Genomic DNA, 18,913 nt, shown 5'->3' with positions numbered 1-18,913 from the left:
CCGTCGTGGCTCAGTGGTTAACGAATCTGACTGGGAACCATGAGGTTTCGGGTTCAATGCCTGCCCTTGCTCAGTGGGTTGAGGATCTGGCATTGCCGTGAGCTGTGGTGTAGGTTGCAGACATGGCTTGGATCTGGCATTGCTGTGGCTCTAGTGTAGGCCGGCGGCTACAGCTCCGGTTAGACCCCTAGCCTGGGAATCTCCCTATGCCACCGGTGTGGCCCTAAAAAGACAAAAAAAAAAAAAAGAAGTAACAGACTACTACACCTAAAATAGATAAGCAATTGAACAGCACAAGGAATTATAGCCATTATTTTGTAATAACCTATATCTGAATATAATCTGCAAAAACACTAAAGCACTATGCTGTATACCTGAAATTAAAATAGTAAGTAAATCAACTATACGTCAATGTTTAAAAATCAGTGAGCAGCTAATGTGACTTGTGGCATATTTATTTAGTAATTCCTCATTCATCAAAAAAAATTTTTTTGAATGGCTGCATCCCCAGTGGATGGAAGTTCCGGGGATCCAGGCCGGGAATCCAACCTGGCCTCTGCAGCCACCTGAGCTGAGCTGCTGCTTCCAGAGTCTTAACCCACTTTGCCACAGCAGGAACTCCTGAAAATAAAATTTTGAGCAGTCATGCTGTGCCCATGGGGAAGCTTAGGACTGAAAGTCCCTTGGCTCACAGGTTGACAGTCCAGTGAGCTGCGTAGAAATCTATAGCCAGCTTCTACACAGGCAGGCCTGGCCTGCTGTGGGAGCACGGAGGCACAAATCCTAAGCCTTCAAAGTCAAGGAAAGCTTCCTGGAGGAGGTGCCAAACCAAGATGCAGAGGTTAAGAAAGTTGGGGGTGGAGCTCCCGCTGAGGCACAGTGGGATACAGGGGTCTTGGGGGTACTGGGACGCGGGTTCGGTCCCCAGGCGGCACAGTGGGTTAAGGATCCGGTGTGGCCACAGCTGTGATGTACGTCAGCTGCCGTTGAGGCTGGGATCTAATCCCTGGCCTGGGAACTCCATATGCTGTGGAGGAGCCAAAAAGAAAAAAAAAACAAAACCTCCGGGTGGGGGTGGGGCGAGGAACGCCTCCCCCGCCTTAGGTCAAAGATATGGGTGGTTGGGAGGGAGGGGGCCCAGGTACCTTCCGGAATCAGGAAGGGGACGTGGGGGTGGCCGCAGCCTTGGGGCTGGGGAGGGGCGCAGGGTTAGCGTGTGAAGGTCATCCCAAACCACGGGGGAGATTCTCAAGGTTTTGTGGCAAATTTGCATCCTTAAAAAGGCCTCTCTCTCTGTGCTGGCTTCCTGCTTTGCTCCTTCCGTCTCTTTCTCCCTCTCAGCCCCCACCCCCACCGCCTCTGCTTTCTGTGGACCTGTCTTCTCTCTCTTCTCTCTTTAAATAAACAACGTATTTGGGAGTTCCTTGTTGTGGCGCAGCAGAAACTAATCCAAGAGGATGTAGGTTCCACCCCTGGCCTCGCACAGTGGGTGGGAAATCCTGAGTTGCCTTGAGCTGTGGTGCAGGCCTCTGGTTCAGCCCCTAGCCTGGGAACTTCCATATGCTGCGGGTGGGACCCTAAAAAGCAAGCAAACAAACAGCAAAAAACCCTCTCTGGAGCGCTGGGACGCAGGTTCCATCCCGGCCGGGTGCGGTGGGTTAAGGGTCCGGCGTTGCGGCAGGTGCGGCATAGGTAGCAACGGCAGCTTAGATCTGATCCCTGGCCCGGGAACTCCATGTGCGGCCGGGCGGCCAGAAAAGAAGACACAAACCAACAAACAAAGGCCTCTGTGGAGTGGAGCACGAGCAGGGGGCCTAGCACGGTGGGAAGGATCAGAGGAGCTTCGCGAACCGGCAGCGGGCGTCGCCCCCTGAGCGCAGGGAGCCGCCTGCTTCGTTGCCATGGAGATGCCTGTGACGTCACATAGGTCTGGACCGCCGGACTTTCCTTCCCGACTCAGCGATGTTCACTCGGGGGGCAAAATGGACAGGCCACTCACGAGGTATGTGTGCAGTGACAGTCCTGTGCCCTGCGCAGCCCGCCCTCGCGTTCCGACCCCAGCTGCCCTGAATAAGCATCACCTTGGCTCCAACTTCGCCGGAGCAGGACCCCGCTGGCCTCCGCCTGAGTAGCAACACGCCCCACCGGCATCATCCCCAGGAGCCAGTTCTTGTTACGCCCAGAGGCTGGAGGGGGGCGCTACTTTTCTGGCAGCAGGGGAAGCGGGTCTTGGGCGGGTGGGCGCAGGTGCGCTCACTCTGCGCAAAGGTGCTGCCACCTGCGGCGCCTTCCGCCTTCCGGTGGTTAAAGCCACGTTGGCTGCCCTGAGATGGGCCTCCTGCGGCAAGAAGAGGCCTGCAGCAGGAGGGGTGTGAGGCCCGGACCCCAGAGCCTGCCTGGGGCCCCTGCCCCGTGGGAGGACGACCAGGCCAGCCCCCGTGGAGTGGGAGGTGGGCCCTGCCTTGTAGGAATGAAGATAACCTTTCCCTCCCGGTGGTGGTGGTGGTGGGGAGATGTCGTAGCCCCCCCTCGAGGGTGGGGGAGGGTCCCTGCTTCTTGGGAGTGAAGACCCCCAACATGCTGGTAGGCGGGTCCCTGCCTGCAGAGTAAGGACCCTTGGGGAAGTGCGGAGTGAGGGTGGTGCCCCACTCTCGGGCTGGGGTCCCTGCCTCAGAAAGCCCCCTTTCTTCCCCCCTTAGGGAGAAACACTGCCCCCTCCCTTGCCCTCCCCCCTCCAGGAATCAGGCCCGCTGGGTGGGGAGATGCTGGCCTGAGATGGGGGCTGACGGGGTTACAGGTGTGAGGGGGAGGGGTTGAGCCAAGGTGGGGTGGCCTGGGCCAGCTCTGCCCCGGGGGGGCCCTCTCTCCAGACTCTGCTTCCTCCTGGGTCAGCCAGCAGCCTGGCTGGGGGAATCTGGACCACCCCCCACCTTGGCCCAGGCCACAGGAGACTTCTAGAACACCTGGGAATTAGCCTGGGATTAATTAACATCTGCGTGCAAAGCTACGCAGCATTTTTCCCAAATAAGATATTATTCTCTCCTGTAGTTTCCTCTGGACAGACCGATGTAAAATAAGACAGAAAGTCCAGGTGGTGCTGTGCTCTGGCTTTTCTTGGGTTCCTCCCGCCTGAAGGGGAATTCTTCTGTTTTGGTTGCAGAGCTTGGTGATGTGATGGGCTCTGAGGGGAGCCCAGGAGGCCTGGAGAGGCTCTCACCTACGCACGCAAGGTAAGATGAGGCCTGGCCACCTCAGGAAAGGCTTTTCCCTTTAAAGCTTGGTCAAAACTGTCCGGAGCTGGAGTGACGAGTTTGTTTTTTCAGAGAGCATTAAGGTACAGGAGAGGGCAAAGTGGAAAAAATTCACTGTCCTTCCTTTTGGCTGTTGTTGCGCTTCAGGGCTGCACCTTTGGCACATGGAGCTTCCCAGGCGAGGGGTCGAATTGGAGCTGCAGCTGCCGACCACACCTCATGGCAACACTGGATCCTCAACCCACTGAGCAAGGCCAGGAATCAAACCTGCATCCTCATGGACACTAGTTGGGGTCATTCCTGGTCTCAGAGAGAGAGCAGTGCGGGATGGCTCGGATCGAGATCTTCATGTTCTAGTCAGGAGTTAAGCCTGGGCAGCCTGGGTAAAAGCCAGGAGTCCTGTCGTCACGAGACCAGCTAGAGGCTAACGCAGAACTGCCCTGATTCTGCCCCCTGTTGAAAGCAAGGATGTTTCAAGGAAGCAAAGACTGTGAAAACAGGTGTAAGGTTTACTGTTGGAGTCCTAGCACACATGTGGGAGAGCGCTCAGAGAAGTCATTTGTTTAAGCCAGAAGAAGTAATACCCTAAAGAGGGGTGCCGGTGCGGGCATCCCCCAAAGAGGAGGTGCCAGAGAGGTGATTTAAATCACTTATGTAGGACAGTTCTTCCGGGTCCTTGTTTGGTCCTTGGCCAATTTTCTTGTTTTAATTCTCGCATCTGGCGGGACGCAGGACCCCCCCCCCTGCCCTGATACGTGTGCACATCTTTTGACAAAGATGGATTCCAGAGCAAAGGGTGCTGGGACGGGATGGCATCAGGACTCATTATGGCCCGGAGCCCCTCCCTTTCTGACCCCCTAGGAGCTTACTGCGCATGTGTCATTGGGGCGGTCTCTTTGACCCCAGCGGTGAGTGAAGTGGTCGTCTTATCTTTCTGCTCCTGCAGAGCTCAGCTCCTGCCATTAACTTTTTCCTTGAACATGTCAAAGTGAAACAAGGGCCAATTTACTCAGCCTAATAAGTCCCAGCTGTTCTCAGCCCAGGGGCCCCGTCTACCTACCTCATTACCACTGAGCCATGACGGGAACTCCTCACTGTCATTCTTTTGTAACTTATATCTCAGAATGATTGTACCCCAAAGTGTCTTACAAAATAACATCAAGTGTGTGGAGTTCCCTTGTGGCTCAGTGGGTTAAAGATCTGGCATTATTACTGTAGTGGCCCCGGTCGGTCGCTGCTGTGGGTGTGGGTTTGATCCCTAGCCCGGAGAACTTCTGCATGCCCTGGTTGTGCCCCACCCCCCAAAATTGACAGTGGAGAGAGAAAAAGAACCCTCCCACCCCCTGTCATGATTTGTGCAGGAAAATATAGACCTTAAGGTCCCCCCTCCAAAATAAACCCCTGATCACACACAAGGCAGAACGTATTTCTTTGGAGCGTCCATTCTATTCTGCGTGCAGTTGGGGATAGCGTTTGGTCTCCTGACGTGCCATTTCCTGAGCCCTTGCCCGGGCCCGGGGGCTGCGGATGGAGCTGATGAAGGCATCCTGGGAGGTGTCCACCTCTGAGATGTTTATTGTGAGAGAGCCGGGCTTGTCTTCAGAGATTCCACTGGCAAAGACTTCCTGCTCTCCCAGGTTCCCGGGCCAGGAAAAGTGCTCAGATATTGAACACTTGAACCAGATCTTAGGTTCAAGCGGGTAGAAAAAGACCTAGCCTCCTGTGAAACAGACCGTTCCCTTGCAGCCCATCTGTGCTGGAGGAAGGCTAATCCTCTTAGAAACCGCTCTGGGGGAAGAGGCGTCGGAGAAATATTTCAGGACAAATTTCATTGCAAGGAAATATGCCTGTTCTTGAATTGTTGGTTAGTTTTTGAACATTGCTAAGTGAGACCTTTTGGAATGTGTTTTTCCTTAAAGGGAAATGCAAAATCGAGTTAAGCCCTGAGCCAAATCAGAGGTCAATCTAGAGGTCACCTGGCCAGAATCCTGAATCTGCATGCCTCTCCCATGGAATCATGGAAGGGGGGCCAGGAGGCTTGAGACATTTTTTTCTCCTTTTTGTTTTATTTTATTAATTTTTTGGCCACACCCACGGCAAGTGGCAGTTCCTGGGCCAGGGATCAAGCCGGCACCATAATTGCAAACTGTACCGCAGCCGTGGCAAGGCTGGATCCTTAACCCGCGGCACCGCAAGGGAACCTCCTTTTTCTCCTTTTCTGCACATCTTGAGAGTAGATTTGCTGCTCTCCTCTTTGGCAGAAAGGTCATTTTGCCTCTGCTCTGTTCTCTTCTCCAGACCGGCGCCTCTCACCCCGCTCCCCTCTTCTGGAAGCTGGCTCTCTGAACTTGAGCCCCACCTTCTGTCTGCAGCCTCAGCTCCTGGATGCTCCCGAACTCCAGGTAGGAACCTTCAGAGGAGGCTCCAGTGCAGGGACTGGCTTGTCCCCGCAGGCCACTGTGCCTGGTTGGGGGTGCGGGGTGCTGGGGTCAGGCCCAGGGAGGAAGGAGGGACCACGGGAACCTGGGCTGTGGAGGGAGGAGCCCCCCGCCAGTCTCTGGGGTTTGGGCCATTTGGGGAAGGGCCGTCATCTCCACGCCACCTCCTGCCTTGTGAACAGGTGTTTTTTTGTTGTTGTTTTTCTTTTTGTTTTTAATTGAAGTATGATTAATTTATAATATTATGGTAGTTTCAGGTGTACTGCAAAGATACAGACACACACTTTCTTTGTCAGATTCTTGTCCATTATAGGTTATTATAAGGTATCGAATAGTTTCCTGTGCTGTGCAGTAGGACCTTATTATTATTTATTTTATATAGAATAGTGTGTATCTGAGAATCCCAAACTCCTAATTTATCCCCCCCCCCCCGTCCCCTTTGGTAACATAAATTTGTTTTCTATGCCTGTGAGTCTGTTTCTGTTTCATAAATAAGTTCCTTTGTAGCAGATTTAGATTCTGCATATAAATAGTATCATATGGTATTTGTCTTTCTCTGTCTTACTTCACTTAGTGTGAGAATTTCCAGGTCCATCATGTTGCTGAAAATGGCATTATTTCATTCTTTTTTATGGCTGAGTAAATAGTCCGTGGTATAGATTAGATGTGCCACATCTTTATCCATGCATCTGTCATGGACATTTAGGTTGTTTCAAATTCTTGGCCATTGTAAATAGGGTTAGGTCACCAGGGAACCCCTACTCCTGTTTTTGTTTTTGTTTTTGTCTTTTCCCCTCCCTCTTTGGCTCACCTGGGCATGCAGAAGTTCCCGGGCCAGGGATCGAACGCCTGTCGCAGAAGCGACAACCCTGGATCCTTAACCCACTGCGCCACCAGGGAACTCCATGTCTTGAAGCTCAAGTGAAACGAGAATTCTCTGAGGTCGTCTTTTTCTGAGTACCAAGCCTTGTGCTTAACAAGCCATACTAGTTTCCCACGGCCGCCGTGACAACAGCCACCAACTGGGTGTCTTGACAGCAGAGATTTCCTCTCCCAGGTCCAGAGGCCGGAAGCCTGAAATCCAGCTGTTGGTTGGTTCTCTCAGGAGACCCTGTTTAGGCCTCTCTCCCGCTTCCGATAGTTGCCAGAAAACCTGGGCTGGTGTCAGCATCACTCCAACCTCTGTTTCTTTTCACATCACCTCTCCTCTGTGTGTGTGTGTGTGTGTGTGAGAGAGAGAGAGAGGGGGAAATCTCCTTTTCTTATAAGGACACCTGGCATTGGATTTAGGGCCCACTCTAAGCCCATCTCAAAGACCCTTTTTCCAAATAAGGCAGTAGCCCCAGGTTCTGGGGTGTGGGGTGTGGATGTGTATTTAGGAGAGGGCTTATTCCTTCACCTCATCGCACGGGGCCTCCTGCCGAAGAAGGAAACACCACGTGGCCACCGACGTCACCACCCCAGTGGACGGGTGACACTCTGATTTAAAACCTACTTTTCCAGGGTTCTTGTGGTGCAGCAGGTTAAGGATCTTTTCACTGCAGTGGCTGAGGCTGCTGTCATGGTGCAGGTTCAGTCCCTGCCCCAGGGACTTTCACATGCCTCAGGTGCAGCACAAAAAAGTGCGTTTTCTGGTCACTGGGCGGTGTTTTGCATGCAGTGGGTTGATTTTTTTTTTTTTTTTTTCACTCTTTAGGGTGGCACCCATGGCATATGGAAGTCCCTAGGCTAGGGGTTGAATTGGAGCTACAGCTGCTGGCCTGCACCACCGCCAGAGCAACACATGATCTGAGCCATGTCTCATGGCAATGGTACAGCTCATGGCAGTGGCAATGCCGGATCCCTGACCCACTGTGGGAAGCCAGGGATGGAACCCAAATCCTTATGGATAATAGTCGGACTCATTTCCACTCACTGTGCCACAATGGGAACACCTTTTTTTTTTTTTTTCCTTCGATTTTTTTCTTTTTTTTTACAGTGCTTCCGCGGCATATGGAGGTTCCCAGGCTAGGGGTTGAATCAGAGCTGCAGCTGCCAGCCTACACCACAGCTACAGCAACAGGGATCCGAGTCACATCTGCAACCTTCACAGCAACTCTGGGTCCTTTACCACTGAGTGAGGCCAGGGATCAAACCTGCATCCTCATGGATCCTAGTTGGGTTCATAACCCGCTGAGCCATAATATGAGCTCCTGGAGTGGGATATTTAAGTGACACGTTCATCTCAAAGTAGCCAGGAAAGAAATAAAGCGGCACAGAGAGTAGCATATTAACCTTCTCACGTCCACTGTGGGCTCTCACCTGCTCACCCATTTTCCTGGTAGGGAAACTGAGGCAAGGAGAAACTACTTTATTTTATTCTTTTGGCTGAGCCCATTGAATATGGAGTTCCCGGGCCAGTAATCAAACCTGCACCACAGCAGCTACCTGAGCCACAGCACCTTAACCCACTGCGCCACAAGGGAACTCCAGGAGAAGCTGCTTTAGGTATGTACAGTCATGCAGCCAGGAGAGAGAGAGACTGTGGACTTCAAGACAGGAGGGAGGAGCTCCCTTCGTGGCTCAGTGGCTATAAACCTGACTAGTATCCATGAGGATACGGGTTTGATCCCTGGCCTTGCTCAGTGGATCTGGTGTTGCTGTGAGCTGTAGTGTAGGTCGAAGATGCGGCTTGGGTCTGGCATTGCTGTGGCTGTGGTGTAGGCTGGTGGCTACAGCTCCCATTCGACCTTTAGCCTGGGAACCTCCATATGCCACGGGTGCGGCGTATGGAGGAAAAAAAAAAAGACAGGATGGACTTGAGGGGCCAGCCAGGGACAGGGGGGAGCTGAGCCCCGGGAGGGAGTGGACTTGCAGGATGGGAGCTGTGGGAGGGAGGAGGAGGCAGGGCTGCGGTGGGGGGAGGGTGGGGGTTGTCCTGGGAGAGGCTTTCACTGAGGGACCAGGCTCAGCTAAGCTGTCACAGCATTGCTCTGGACTGAGGGCAGGGAGGGGACAGAGAGGCCAGCTAGGAGACACGGGTGAGAGGGGCAGGGCCGGGGAGGTGGGAGCAGTGGCTGAGTTCTGGACTCAGGGTCAGCATGACTGTCACTGGATGTGACACTGCACAATTCAGTCTGGGACTTGGACTCTCTGCCCTTTTTTTTTTTTGAAAGACTTTAAATTTTTTTTTTTTAATTTATTGTCTTTTTAAGGTTGCACCTGCAGCCTGTAGAATTTCCCAGGCTCGGGGTCCAATCGGAGCTGTAGCTGCCGGCTTACACCATGGCCACAACACCACCAGATCCGAGCCGCGTCTGTGACCTACACCACAGGTCACAGCAACACCAGATCCTTAACCCACTGAGCGAGACCAGGGATTGAACCTGCGTCCTCATGGATGCTAGTCAGATTCGTTTCCACTGAGCCACGATGGGAACTCCTGGACCCACTGTCTTTTAAGCAAAGTCACACACGTGGTCAAGGGCTTACTGAAGTTCAGGTTCTTTATGTCTCACTCTGCACAGAAGGAATTCAGCGAGGGGCAAAGTGAAAGTTAAGTAGTAGATTTTTTGAGAGACACAGAGTGTGGGCCGTCTCCGAGAGGCTCTAAACTATGAGGTGGTGAGTTTTTTGTTTTGTCCTTTTAGGGCCATACCTGCGGCATATGGAGGTTCCCAGGCTAGGGGTTGAATGGGAGCTGTAGCCTCTGGCCTACACCACAGCCACAGCACCTCGGGATCTGAGGTGCTGTCTGCGACCTACAGCATAGCTCACGGCAATGCTGGATCCTTAACCCGCGAAGCAGGGCCAGGGATCCCACCTGCATCTTCATGGATACCAGTCGGATTCATTTCACTGAGCCAGGAGGGGAACTCCTGGGGTGGTGCATTGTTATGGGCTGGGTAATGTCATAGGCTACCAAGTGGGAGGATTATTCCAGCTATTTTGGGGAGGGGGTGGGGTTTCCATGAATTGGACCACGCCCACATTTTGCCCTTTTATGGTTGGCCTTGCCAGTGGGCGTGTCCCTTGGATGCTAATATGTTGGGATGAGCGCATAATGAGGTGCCAGGTCCGCAGGAAGTGGAATCAACCCCCATCTTGGACCTGGTGTGTTTCCACCAGCTTTTGCCAGGTCCTTGCCGAGCTTGTGCCCGGCACCCTTCCCTCCTGCTTCAGAGGCTGGGGGCCTGGAAGGCAGGGATGAGAACCAGAAGGTTTTTGAGCTTCAGCCGCACATACTCAGCTGGGAGGCCCACGTCGGGCTTGTTCTGGGGAAGATCAGTGGTTTGACCTTGGACGAGTCAACTTTGAGGACCCTGTTAAGAGACCCGAGGGGAGGCTGGGCAGTGGGGCCTGGAGGTGGGGGCCTGGGTGATGTGCCTGGGTGGGGTGGTGGTGGCTTGTGTGTGTGCGTGGACACGGGCGTGTGCGCCCCGCAGTGCTGACTGGGTAGCAGCCTCTCGGGATTGGACCTTGCTGGGCAGGACTCGCAGGTGGTGAGTCATGGCTCTCAGGGCAATTTCTTCATTAGGAAATGTTCAAACAAACAAGAGAAGCTTCGCCTGTTCTCCCAGCAGGAAGGCCTTTGTGGACACAGGGCAGCACACACAGGCTGCTCGCGGTGCCCACCTGGAGTTGTCACCTGTGCGAGGCTGTGGCTTTGGCAGAGCGCTGAGCAGGGAACTGTGAGGGCAGGAGGGGCCAGCAGGGCAGCCCCTGGGGTGAAGGACGGTCAGCTGGAGGGAGAGGGAAGCGGTGGCTGTAAAGAGGCCAAAGGAGATTAGGACAAGGTCCCTGGGTCACTGGGAGTATCTGAGTTGAGGTGGAGAATTGCAGGGTTTGGTAATAATAGACTCGGTTGCAAAGAGATTTGCAGATTTGCGTGATAAAGGTTTTTCTGTAACCGGCAGCCTAGGGAGAGGGAAGCGGGGTGGGGAGGAGGCGAGGAGGGGACAGTGCTACCTGCCTCCTTTGGCGTTTGTTTGCTCTGCTGGAGAAGCTGCTGGGTCAGGGGACCTGAGATCTGGCACCTAGGGGCCCAGGACATTCCTGGAGTGGCTTCCTGGGGGGGGCGGCAGGCAGGTAGGGGGACCAGAGCATAGCCACAAGGCAGCAACCAGGACCGGCTTCCGGCCTTGGCACTGTACTTCCCGTCAGTCTGAGGTCTTGGCCTCAGTTTCTGCAGCTGTAAACCAGCCGACACGCTCAGGCTGTTTGCAAGCTTCCAGCTATAGTAACTGAATTCCTCTTGGCATCAGAGAAATGGTACCAGAAACAAATGGCACAGGGACTTCATTTACTTATTGTATATTGTTTCATAGTGGAGTTTTTTTGGTTTTGCTTTTAGGGCCCCCTGACGGCATATGGAGGTTCCCAGGCTAGGGGTCGAATGGACAGCTGCCGACCTACACCACAGCCACAGCAACGCCAGATCCTTACCCCACTAAGTGGGGCCAGGGATTGAGCCTTCGTCCTCTTGGTTCCTAGTCGGATTCGTTTCCCCTGTGCCACGACGGGAATACACAGTTTTTTTTTTTTAACCCTGTGCATGATGCCTTTTCATTCAAAAGAAATCCTTTAACTTGGCACCAACCAGCTGGTCCCTGGCTTGCACGCTGGTGGGAAATGGGGAGAAATGGAACTTTGCTTCCTGGACTTACTGTAATTAAAACAATTTTTTTTTTGTCTTTTTCGGGCTGTACTCATGGCACATGGAGGTTCCCAGGCTAGGAGCTGCAGCTGCCAGACTACACCACAGCTCAGGGCAACGCCGGGTCCTTAACCCGCTGAGTGAGGCCAGGGATGGAAGCACATCCTCCTGGATACTAATCCGGTTTGTTACGGCTGAGCCAGGATGGGAACTGTGACTTTTGGATCCTTTTTTCTAAGCGAGGCCTACAGAGGGCGCCAAGTAACACACAGGATGTGTTCCTTTGGAAATCAGACTTGTGTTCGGGCCTCTCAGGGGCACAGGAGCAGGTCCCAGCCGAAGCTGGAACCAAATGAATGGTGTAGTATTTACTGCAACCCAGATATAAAAGAAGTGGTCCAAACTGGTGGGGATGAGTAACTGGACGCATCAGTAAGTGGGAGACAGGTCCTCCAGGCTGAGGAATTTGTGCAGCTGCGCCCTCTGCAGGCCTGAGCACGACCTTCCACGCCTTGGCGGGGGATGGGAGGGATGGGGGGTGGGGTGGCTTCTTCTCAAAGGGGGCAGGATGGACAGGGAGGCGAGAAGAGGCCTGGGCAGTACAGTGGTGACCTGACTTCCACCTGACAGCATGGCTCCAGAGGGGGATGGGCCCATCCCGGTGACAGCGGTGCCCCAGATGCCCTGGGCTCGCCGCTGGGGGTCCTCCGCAGTCCCTGACCCGGTGTGTTCATAGGAAGATGATCTGGTAAATCCCGACCGAGGGACAGCCTACAAAAGGCTCCTCAAAACTCTCAAGGTCGTCAGAATCGGGGAGTCTGAGACACTGTCACAGCCAAGAGGAGCCCAGGGGGCCCCGCGCTAAGGGTGACGTGGTGTCCTGGGTGGCTCCAGGCTCAGAAAAACAGCTTTGGGGGAAAATGAGCAACATCTGAATTCATGGACTTCTAGCTAATATTAAAAAAAAAAGTTTCTTTGTTTTTTGTTGGGAAATTTTCTAGCCTTTAAAATGCACCTCTGGAGAGGGAGTTCCCATCGTGGCTCAGTGGTAATGAATCCAACTAGCATCCACGGGGATGAGGGTTCCATCCCTGGCCTCGCTCAGTGGGTTAAGGATCTGGCATTGCTGTGAGCTGTGGTGTAGGCTGCATGTGGTATAGGCTGGCGGCCACAGCTCCAATTTGACCCCTAGCCTGGGAGCCTCCATATGCTGTGGATGCGGCCCTAAAAAGACAAAAAAAAAATCAATAAAATGCAGGAGGAATCCTGGTGGCCCAGTGGTGTGGGGTCTGGCATTTTCACTGCTGTGGCTCCGGTTACTGCCTGGGCGAGGGTTCAGTCCTTGGTCCAAGAACCTCTGCATGCCGAGGGGGTGGCCAAACATAAATAGAATAAAATCAGGATTTCACAGCGGGTAAGGATCTGGTGTGGTCGCTGCTCTGGCTCTGGTAGCTGCTGCGGCTTAGGTTTGATCCAACCTCTGCATGCCTCGGGCCCAGCCCCAAAAATAAATTTAAAAAGATAAAGAATTAAATGCTAACGTGTCTGGAGCTTTAGCGTCTGGACTGTAGCATTTCCTGTTTCTCTGAACTCCTCACCCAGAACTGGTGTTCCGAGGAGCCCGCTTTGCAGAAGCCGGGGTTTGCCACAAGAAGCGGGTGGCATGCATGGTGGCAGGTGTGCTTGTTTGTGACGGAGGTGCTTCCCCACAGGGTCTAGGGCGCCACCCCCAGGGATTCTGGAAGAAAGCAAGTGATATGCCACTGCAAGGAGGTGAGTTGTTTCTCTGGAAGCCGCATCCTTGTTTTCAGTGACGTTTTCTGTCTGCTCTTCTGTGGGTGCGTGGTTCTGATCCAAAAGTTGTTAAATATTTTTAACGAGCTTGTTCTTCTCAGAGAAAGTCTGAGTTTGTCACCCCTGGTGCGAGTCAGTCCCCAGTCTGGGCTTAAGTTTCTCATCTGGTAGAAAACAAACCAGTGTGGCCCCCTTCCTGCTCCAGCATTCTAGAACTTTCAGTGTTAATGAGAGTGTGACTGTCCCGTGAATGTTTATAAGATGGGACATCTACGTGCAGCAGGGCTTTCCCCAGACCAAGGTCCTGACGGCGGGCTGCCCTCCCACGCTGCAAGCTGCCTGTGGGTTTCCCTGTATTTTATTATTTATTTTTCATCTTTTTGCCATTTCTTGGGCCGCTCCCGTGGCATGTGGAGGTTCTCAGGCTAGAGGTCGAATCAGAGCTGTAGCTGCCAGCCTACACCAGAGCCACAGCAACTCGGGATCCAAGCTGCATCTGCAACCTACACCACAGCTCATGGCAGCGCCAGATCGTTAACCCACTGAGCAAGGCCAGGGATCGAACCTGCAACCTTGTGGTTCTTAGTCGGATTCGTTACCCACTGTGCCACGACGGGAACTCCTGGGTTTCCTTTTAGTTAAAAGAAAAAAGTGAGGCGTTCCCATCATGGCTCAGCGGAAATGAATCCGACTAGGAACCATGAGGACGCAGGTTCGATTCCTGGCCTCACTCATTTGGTTAAAAATCCAGCGCCGCCGTGAGCTGTGGTGTAGGTCGCAGACGCGGTTTGGATCTGGCGTTGCTGTGGCTCTGGTGTAGGCTGGTGGCTGCAGCTCTGATTGGACCCCTAGCCTGGGAACCTCCATATGCCACAGGTGCAGCCCTAAAAAGACGACAAAAAAAAAAAAAGTGAGAACTCCGTAGACTAAGCTAGAACTTACAGTCCAGCTCACCCCTTTGGCAAATAGCTCTGACTTTTGGCAGATGCACCCCGTGGACACAGAATAGGCCCAAAGCTCCAGAAAGTTCCCTCCTGCCCCTGGGTGGCCAGCCCGCCCCCCCAGCCTCCCACCCCCGGCCCTTGCAACCACTGACGTGTGCTTGGTCCTTGTCAACCTGATGTCTCTCATTAAGTGAAGGGTGCATAACCGGCCCCCAGCCATGGCTGCTCTGCGGTCCAGCCGCCCCAGCTGCATCCGGGCAGCGTTCAGCGTGGGCAGTGCCAGGGCCGGCTTCCGGAGGAGGCAGAGGAACATGCTCTGGCGCCTCAAGGTACTCGGGGGTGGGGGTGGGGACATGGGGCAGGGGTGGAAGGTGCCGGAGGCCCCGGAGGGGACCCCCCAGAGCAGGAGCCCTTCCTGGGGCCCCGCCCCTCCTTGGAATTCATCTCAGCCATTCATTTGTTTTATTTATTTTTTTCGTCTTTTTGCCTTTTCTAGGGCTGCACCCACAGCATATGGAGGTTCCCAGGCTAGGGGTCGAATCGGAGCTGTAGCCACCGGCCTACACCACAGCCACAACAACACGGGATCCGAACCACATCTGTGACCTTCACCACAGCTCACGGCAATGCCGGATCCTTAACCCACTGAGCGAGGCCAGGGATCGAACCTGCATCCTCATGGATACCAGTTGGATTTATTACTGCTGAGCCACAGTGGGAACTCCCTCAGCCATTCATTCTTGGTGTCATCTTTTAAGGCCTTTCCTCTCTTCCCTCAAACTACAGGTATTGAAATACCCATCCTTTAAGAGTCTGTTTTTTGATTAAGAACAAGAGTTACTTTTCCTAGCAGCCTGGTGTTAGAGGGGAACGTTCTAACAAATCTGATGTCAGCCCTGGGCTCTTCCCAGGGACCCTGAACAAAGGCCTGGCCCCAGTCTGGGCCTCAGCTTCTGCGTCTGTGAAGGGAGGGTTTGGGGTGGCTGATCCGGAATGTCCCACCATCTTCACGCTGGGTGCAGTGGCTGGGTCCTGTGAGGCCTCTCGGCGCTGGCGATTGATCCAGCCGCCGGTCTGTCTCCTCACCACGTTCCTGGTCCTATTTCCGTTGGCAGTGGCCCAAGTTGGCCTTTTAGTCCCACCAACCAAGCCCACGAAGGGGTCCTCGGCCTGTGGTCACCACCCCCACGCAGGACCACCCTCTGGGCATGTCTGTGTTGCAGGAAATGGCCTGGGCAGCGGGCCCCTCGACCCTTGGCTTTGAACATGAGGCTGCCGTCTGCCCCGTTCGAAGGGAGGATTATTCAGGCCTTTTGTTTTTCCAGGCCAATCACAAGAGGAACCACATGGACTTGGTGGAAGGAATCTGGAGAGAGGTATGTCAGCTGCTCCTGTCTTTGGGGGAACTTGGGAAGCCCCTGAAAGCCAAGCTCCCAGGGGCCGCCAAGGGCAACCTTGCAAGCAGCCCTTTCTAAGGAGAGAGCTCTCCGGTCGCCGGGAACTCCTCTGCCCTCCGTGGTGTCCCTGTATTTTAGGACACACTTCACTTTGTTATTTAAGTTTCTCCTCTTTCCTTTTTTTTTTTTTTTTGGTCTTTTTTAGGGCCACACCCTCGGCTTATGGACATTCCTAGGCTAGAGGTCAAGTTGGAGCTGTAGCTACCGGCCTACACCACAGCCACGTCTGCCACCTACCCCATGGCTCATGACAATGCCAGATCCTTAACCCACTGAGCGAGGCCAGGGATCAAACCTGAGTCCTCATGGATACCAGTCAGATTTGTTTCTGCTGAGCCACGGTGGGAACTCCTCAAATTTTTTAAATAAGAAAAAAGACTCAATATAGTTTGCCTTAGGTTTGCAGTTAGTCACCTCAAATGAATCACAATCCAAATGAAATTCATTCTCTTGGAGTTCCCTGGTGAATTCCCAGCAGTTAAGGCTATGGTGTTGTCGCTGCTGTGGCTTGGGTTCGATCCCTGGCCCAGGAGCTTCTGTGTGCTGTGGGCACGTCCTAAAAAAAATTAAATTACTCTCGCTGATCACAGTTTGTGTTGCCTGTGGCCTGTGGCTTAAGACACCAGGGCATCGTGTGTGCTGTTCATTCCACCCAAAGCCAGTGAGGGGACCCCTGGCCGGGCGGCCCTTGGCTCGTGAGAACAGTTACTTTATTTTTTTTTTTATTTAAAAATTTTTATTGTCTTTTTCGGGGGGTCACACCTGAGGCGTATGGAGATTCCTGGGCTAGGGGTCCAATCGGAGCTGCAGCTACCGGCCTACACCACAGCCACAGCAATGCCAGATCCGAGCCACATCTGTGACCTACACCGCAACCTCATGGTTCCTAGTCGGATTCGTTTCTGCTGTGCCACGACGGGAACCCCGAGAACAGTGACTTTGCTGTTGGTTTATTTGCACAGTGAGACCACCCCCTGCCCCCCAAGTCTAGGCACTGGGGCTTTGGGGCGGGGCGGGAGGCTCGCTCTGTGGTGGGGGTGGTGGGGGGGCATCACAGGAAAGTGCCCGACTGGTGAATTTCACCACGTCTGACCAGTGTCGGAATCCGCAGTGATCACGCTGCCTGGAGCTGATGTGTTTCTGTTCGTGTTACTTTTCTGGAGTAAATGAGTGTCGACTGTCCAAGAAGGAAATGAGCTCTGGGGAGTTTTCGCCAAGGGGCCCCTTCCCCTGGGGCTGCTGATCCGGCCTGGGTCCCAGTGCGTGACTGAGTCACCGAGTGTGTGTGGGTGTGACAGAGGCCCAGGAGCTCAGAGGTGCGCCGTCCAGGCGCGGGCTCTGCCTGCTGTTTGCTGGGCTCACGGGGGCCTGTGGGCAGGTCTGGAAGGATGTCCCAGCACCGGGTGGCCCGGGTGGCCCATGGTGAGCCCGGAACGTGGCAGGGACTGGCCTCAGGCACTCAGGCTCCTCGGGAGACCTTTCCAGCGAGAGCCCCTCGGTCCAGAGCACTGACACGGGAGTAAGCGCAAGACGAAGCAGAGAGGAGATTGGGATTCAGAGGTCGGGGCCCAGGAGGGTCCTGAGAGCTCCGGGGCCACCTCGTGGGGCCAGCAGTTGAGGAGGTGGTGGGGGGCTTTCGGCTGCCGGGGCGGGCGGGTCACTGCGCTGCCCGCCGCTGCCACTCACACTCGCTGCTCACGCTGGCCTCCGAGAACCCCCACGGGCCCCGTGGGACCAGTGAGTATTCGCAACCTTGGTCCCCTTGGACGACCCTGTGGGGGGGGTGCGGAGGCCCCTCTGCGCAGGCCGGTTAGGGAGCCGGGCCTCCCGAGTGTCCTTCAGCAGGGAGGGCGCCTGCTCTTTGGAGGGACCCTGGTGACAGGCGGGGTGGTGCCCGAGCTCGGCAGGTGCTTGGATGAGGGTTTGAAATGACAGGGCTGGTGCTGAGCCCCTGGAGGGTCGGGGGGACCCTTGGGCTGGCGGGTGCATTTGCAGGGCACATGGTGCGTGATTTGCCCGTGTCAGTGACGGGAGAAATAATTTGTGCGCCCAAGGTCTGTGTGTATCGCACCGCGGGACATCGCTACCTGGCTCAGGAAGCTTTTCTCATCAGTTTTTAGATCCTTACGACGGTGACTCAGAGGGTCCGCACAGCCCCTCCTCCTGTGGCTTCAGCAGCTGTCCCCTGGGTGATGCGAGCTGTCACGTGCCTCTGCAAACGCTCAGGCCCAGGAGTCCGGGGGAAGGGAGCGTGGAAGACCCCCTCTCGGCGGCCCCCCCAGTCCTGGTGCCGCCAGCCGCCAGTGACGTGGACATGCAGCCCGCGGAGGCCGGCAGCCCGGAGGTGTGGGGGCGGGCAGCCTGGCTCCCCGGCCCCCCGGGGGACCCGAGGATGGCGGAGGAGGACTGGGGTCCCCGGGAGACGGGCAGACACGTGCAGGGCAGAGCCAGAGTGTCCCGGCTGCCACCCAGACTTGGGACTGAGAGAGACAAGGGGCCCAAATGCTCACTCTCCAAGAGGAAACTGGAACTTTTACTTGCAGAACCAGCGAAAAATAAGAGAAGGAGGCAGAATGGGGCCTAGACTGAGGCGAGCAGGGTGGGCCCGGGAACGGGCGCGACGCCGTGACAGGCCTGGGCCTGGGCCGGTCAGAACCAACGCTGATGAACATAAAAGAGCTTCCAAGAGCTTCCTTGGCCTTCTTTGGATGTGTGTGTCTTTTTGTTGTTTTTTAATATTATTTATATATATATTTTTTTCTTTTTGTCTTTTTAGGGCTGCTCCTGTGGAGGTTCCCAGGCTGGGGATCAAATGAGAGCTGCAGCTGCCACAGCAACCTGGGATCTGAGCCGCGTCTGCGACCTACGCCACAGCTCACGGCAGCACCAGATCCTTAACCCACTGAGTGAGGCCAGGGATCAAACCCGCGTCCTCATGGTTCCTGGTCAGATTTGTTAGCCACTGCGCCACGACGGGAACTCCGCATGTCTTTTTAAAAGGCTTAAGTGTATTGCCATAGTTTGGGGGACTAATAGGCTGAGAAAAGGTGTTACTAGTGTTTCATCCCAAATGATCTCTGTTCCCCCCCCCCCCGCACTTTCAAATGGTTTCCAGTTCAGGAAAGGCCTCACCCTGAATCCCAGAGAATTTCCTTGCTCTGCTAAATATTTATGTGTATTGAAAAAAATTTTTAAATTTTTTTGGCTGCCCTGTGACCTGGAGTTCCTGGGCCAGAGATCAGATCCAAGCTGCAGTCTCAACCACAGCCACAGCCGCAATAACACTGAATCCTTAACCCACTGTGCTGGGGGTCGAACCTGCGCCCCAGTGCTCCAGAAACACCAATCCTGTTGCGCCACAGCGGGAGCTCCTTATGTGTGTGTGTGTGTGTAC

General features: G+C 54.5%; 1 protein-coding gene across 3 annotated transcripts; it reads left to right on the top strand.

The window, feature by feature from the left end:
- The first annotated feature begins 1,606 nt into the window (after positions 1-1,606).
- On the top strand, positions 1,607-18,228 carry LOC100736929. 3 transcript variants are annotated; one of them, XM_021081586.1, is made up of 7 exons: positions 1,607-2,002; positions 3,161-3,230; positions 5,550-5,653; positions 13,037-13,097; positions 14,254-14,391; positions 15,388-15,438; positions 17,633-18,228. In XM_021081586.1, exons 5-7 carry the CDS (start codon positions 14,281-14,283, stop codon positions 18,101-18,103), a joined length of 633 nt encoding a protein of 210 aa, XP_020937245.1. In that variant the 5' UTR covers positions 1,607-2,002; positions 3,161-3,230; positions 5,550-5,653; positions 13,037-13,097; positions 14,254-14,280; the 3' UTR covers positions 18,104-18,228. The 3 variants fall into 3 exon arrangements, with proteins under 3 accessions (XP_020937245.1, XP_020937244.1, XP_020937246.1); XM_021081585.1 differs by lacking the exon at positions 1,607-2,002 and adding an exon at positions 2,297-2,450; XM_021081587.1 differs by lacking the exons at positions 1,607-2,002; positions 3,161-3,230 and having other exon boundaries at positions 5,091-5,653.
- The last annotated feature ends 685 nt before the right edge of the window (positions 18,229-18,913 follow it).

This window comes from Sus scrofa, unplaced genomic scaffold (assembly GCF_000003025.6).
Source record: "Sus scrofa isolate TJ Tabasco breed Duroc unplaced genomic scaffold, Sscrofa11.1 Contig1914, whole genome shotgun sequence".
NCBI lineage: Eukaryota > Metazoa > Chordata > Mammalia > Artiodactyla > Suidae > Sus > Sus scrofa.
This window is presented reverse-complemented; position numbering and strand designations above follow the sequence as displayed.

Bases quoted from the DNA above. Each gene is read 5' to 3' on its own strand.
- LOC100736929 (XM_021081586.1), top strand. From the start codon at position 14,281: ATGGCTGCTCTGCGGTCCAGCCGCCCCAGCTGCATCCGGGCAGCGTTC. The intron at 14,392-15,387 runs GTACTCGGGGGT...TTGTTTTTCCAG, and splicing joins ACATGCTCTGGCGCCTCAAG to GCCAATCACAAGAGGAACCA. The intron at 15,439-17,632 runs GTATGTCAGCTG...TTTTCTCATCAG, and splicing joins TGGAAGGAATCTGGAGAGAG to TTTTTAGATCCTTACGACGG.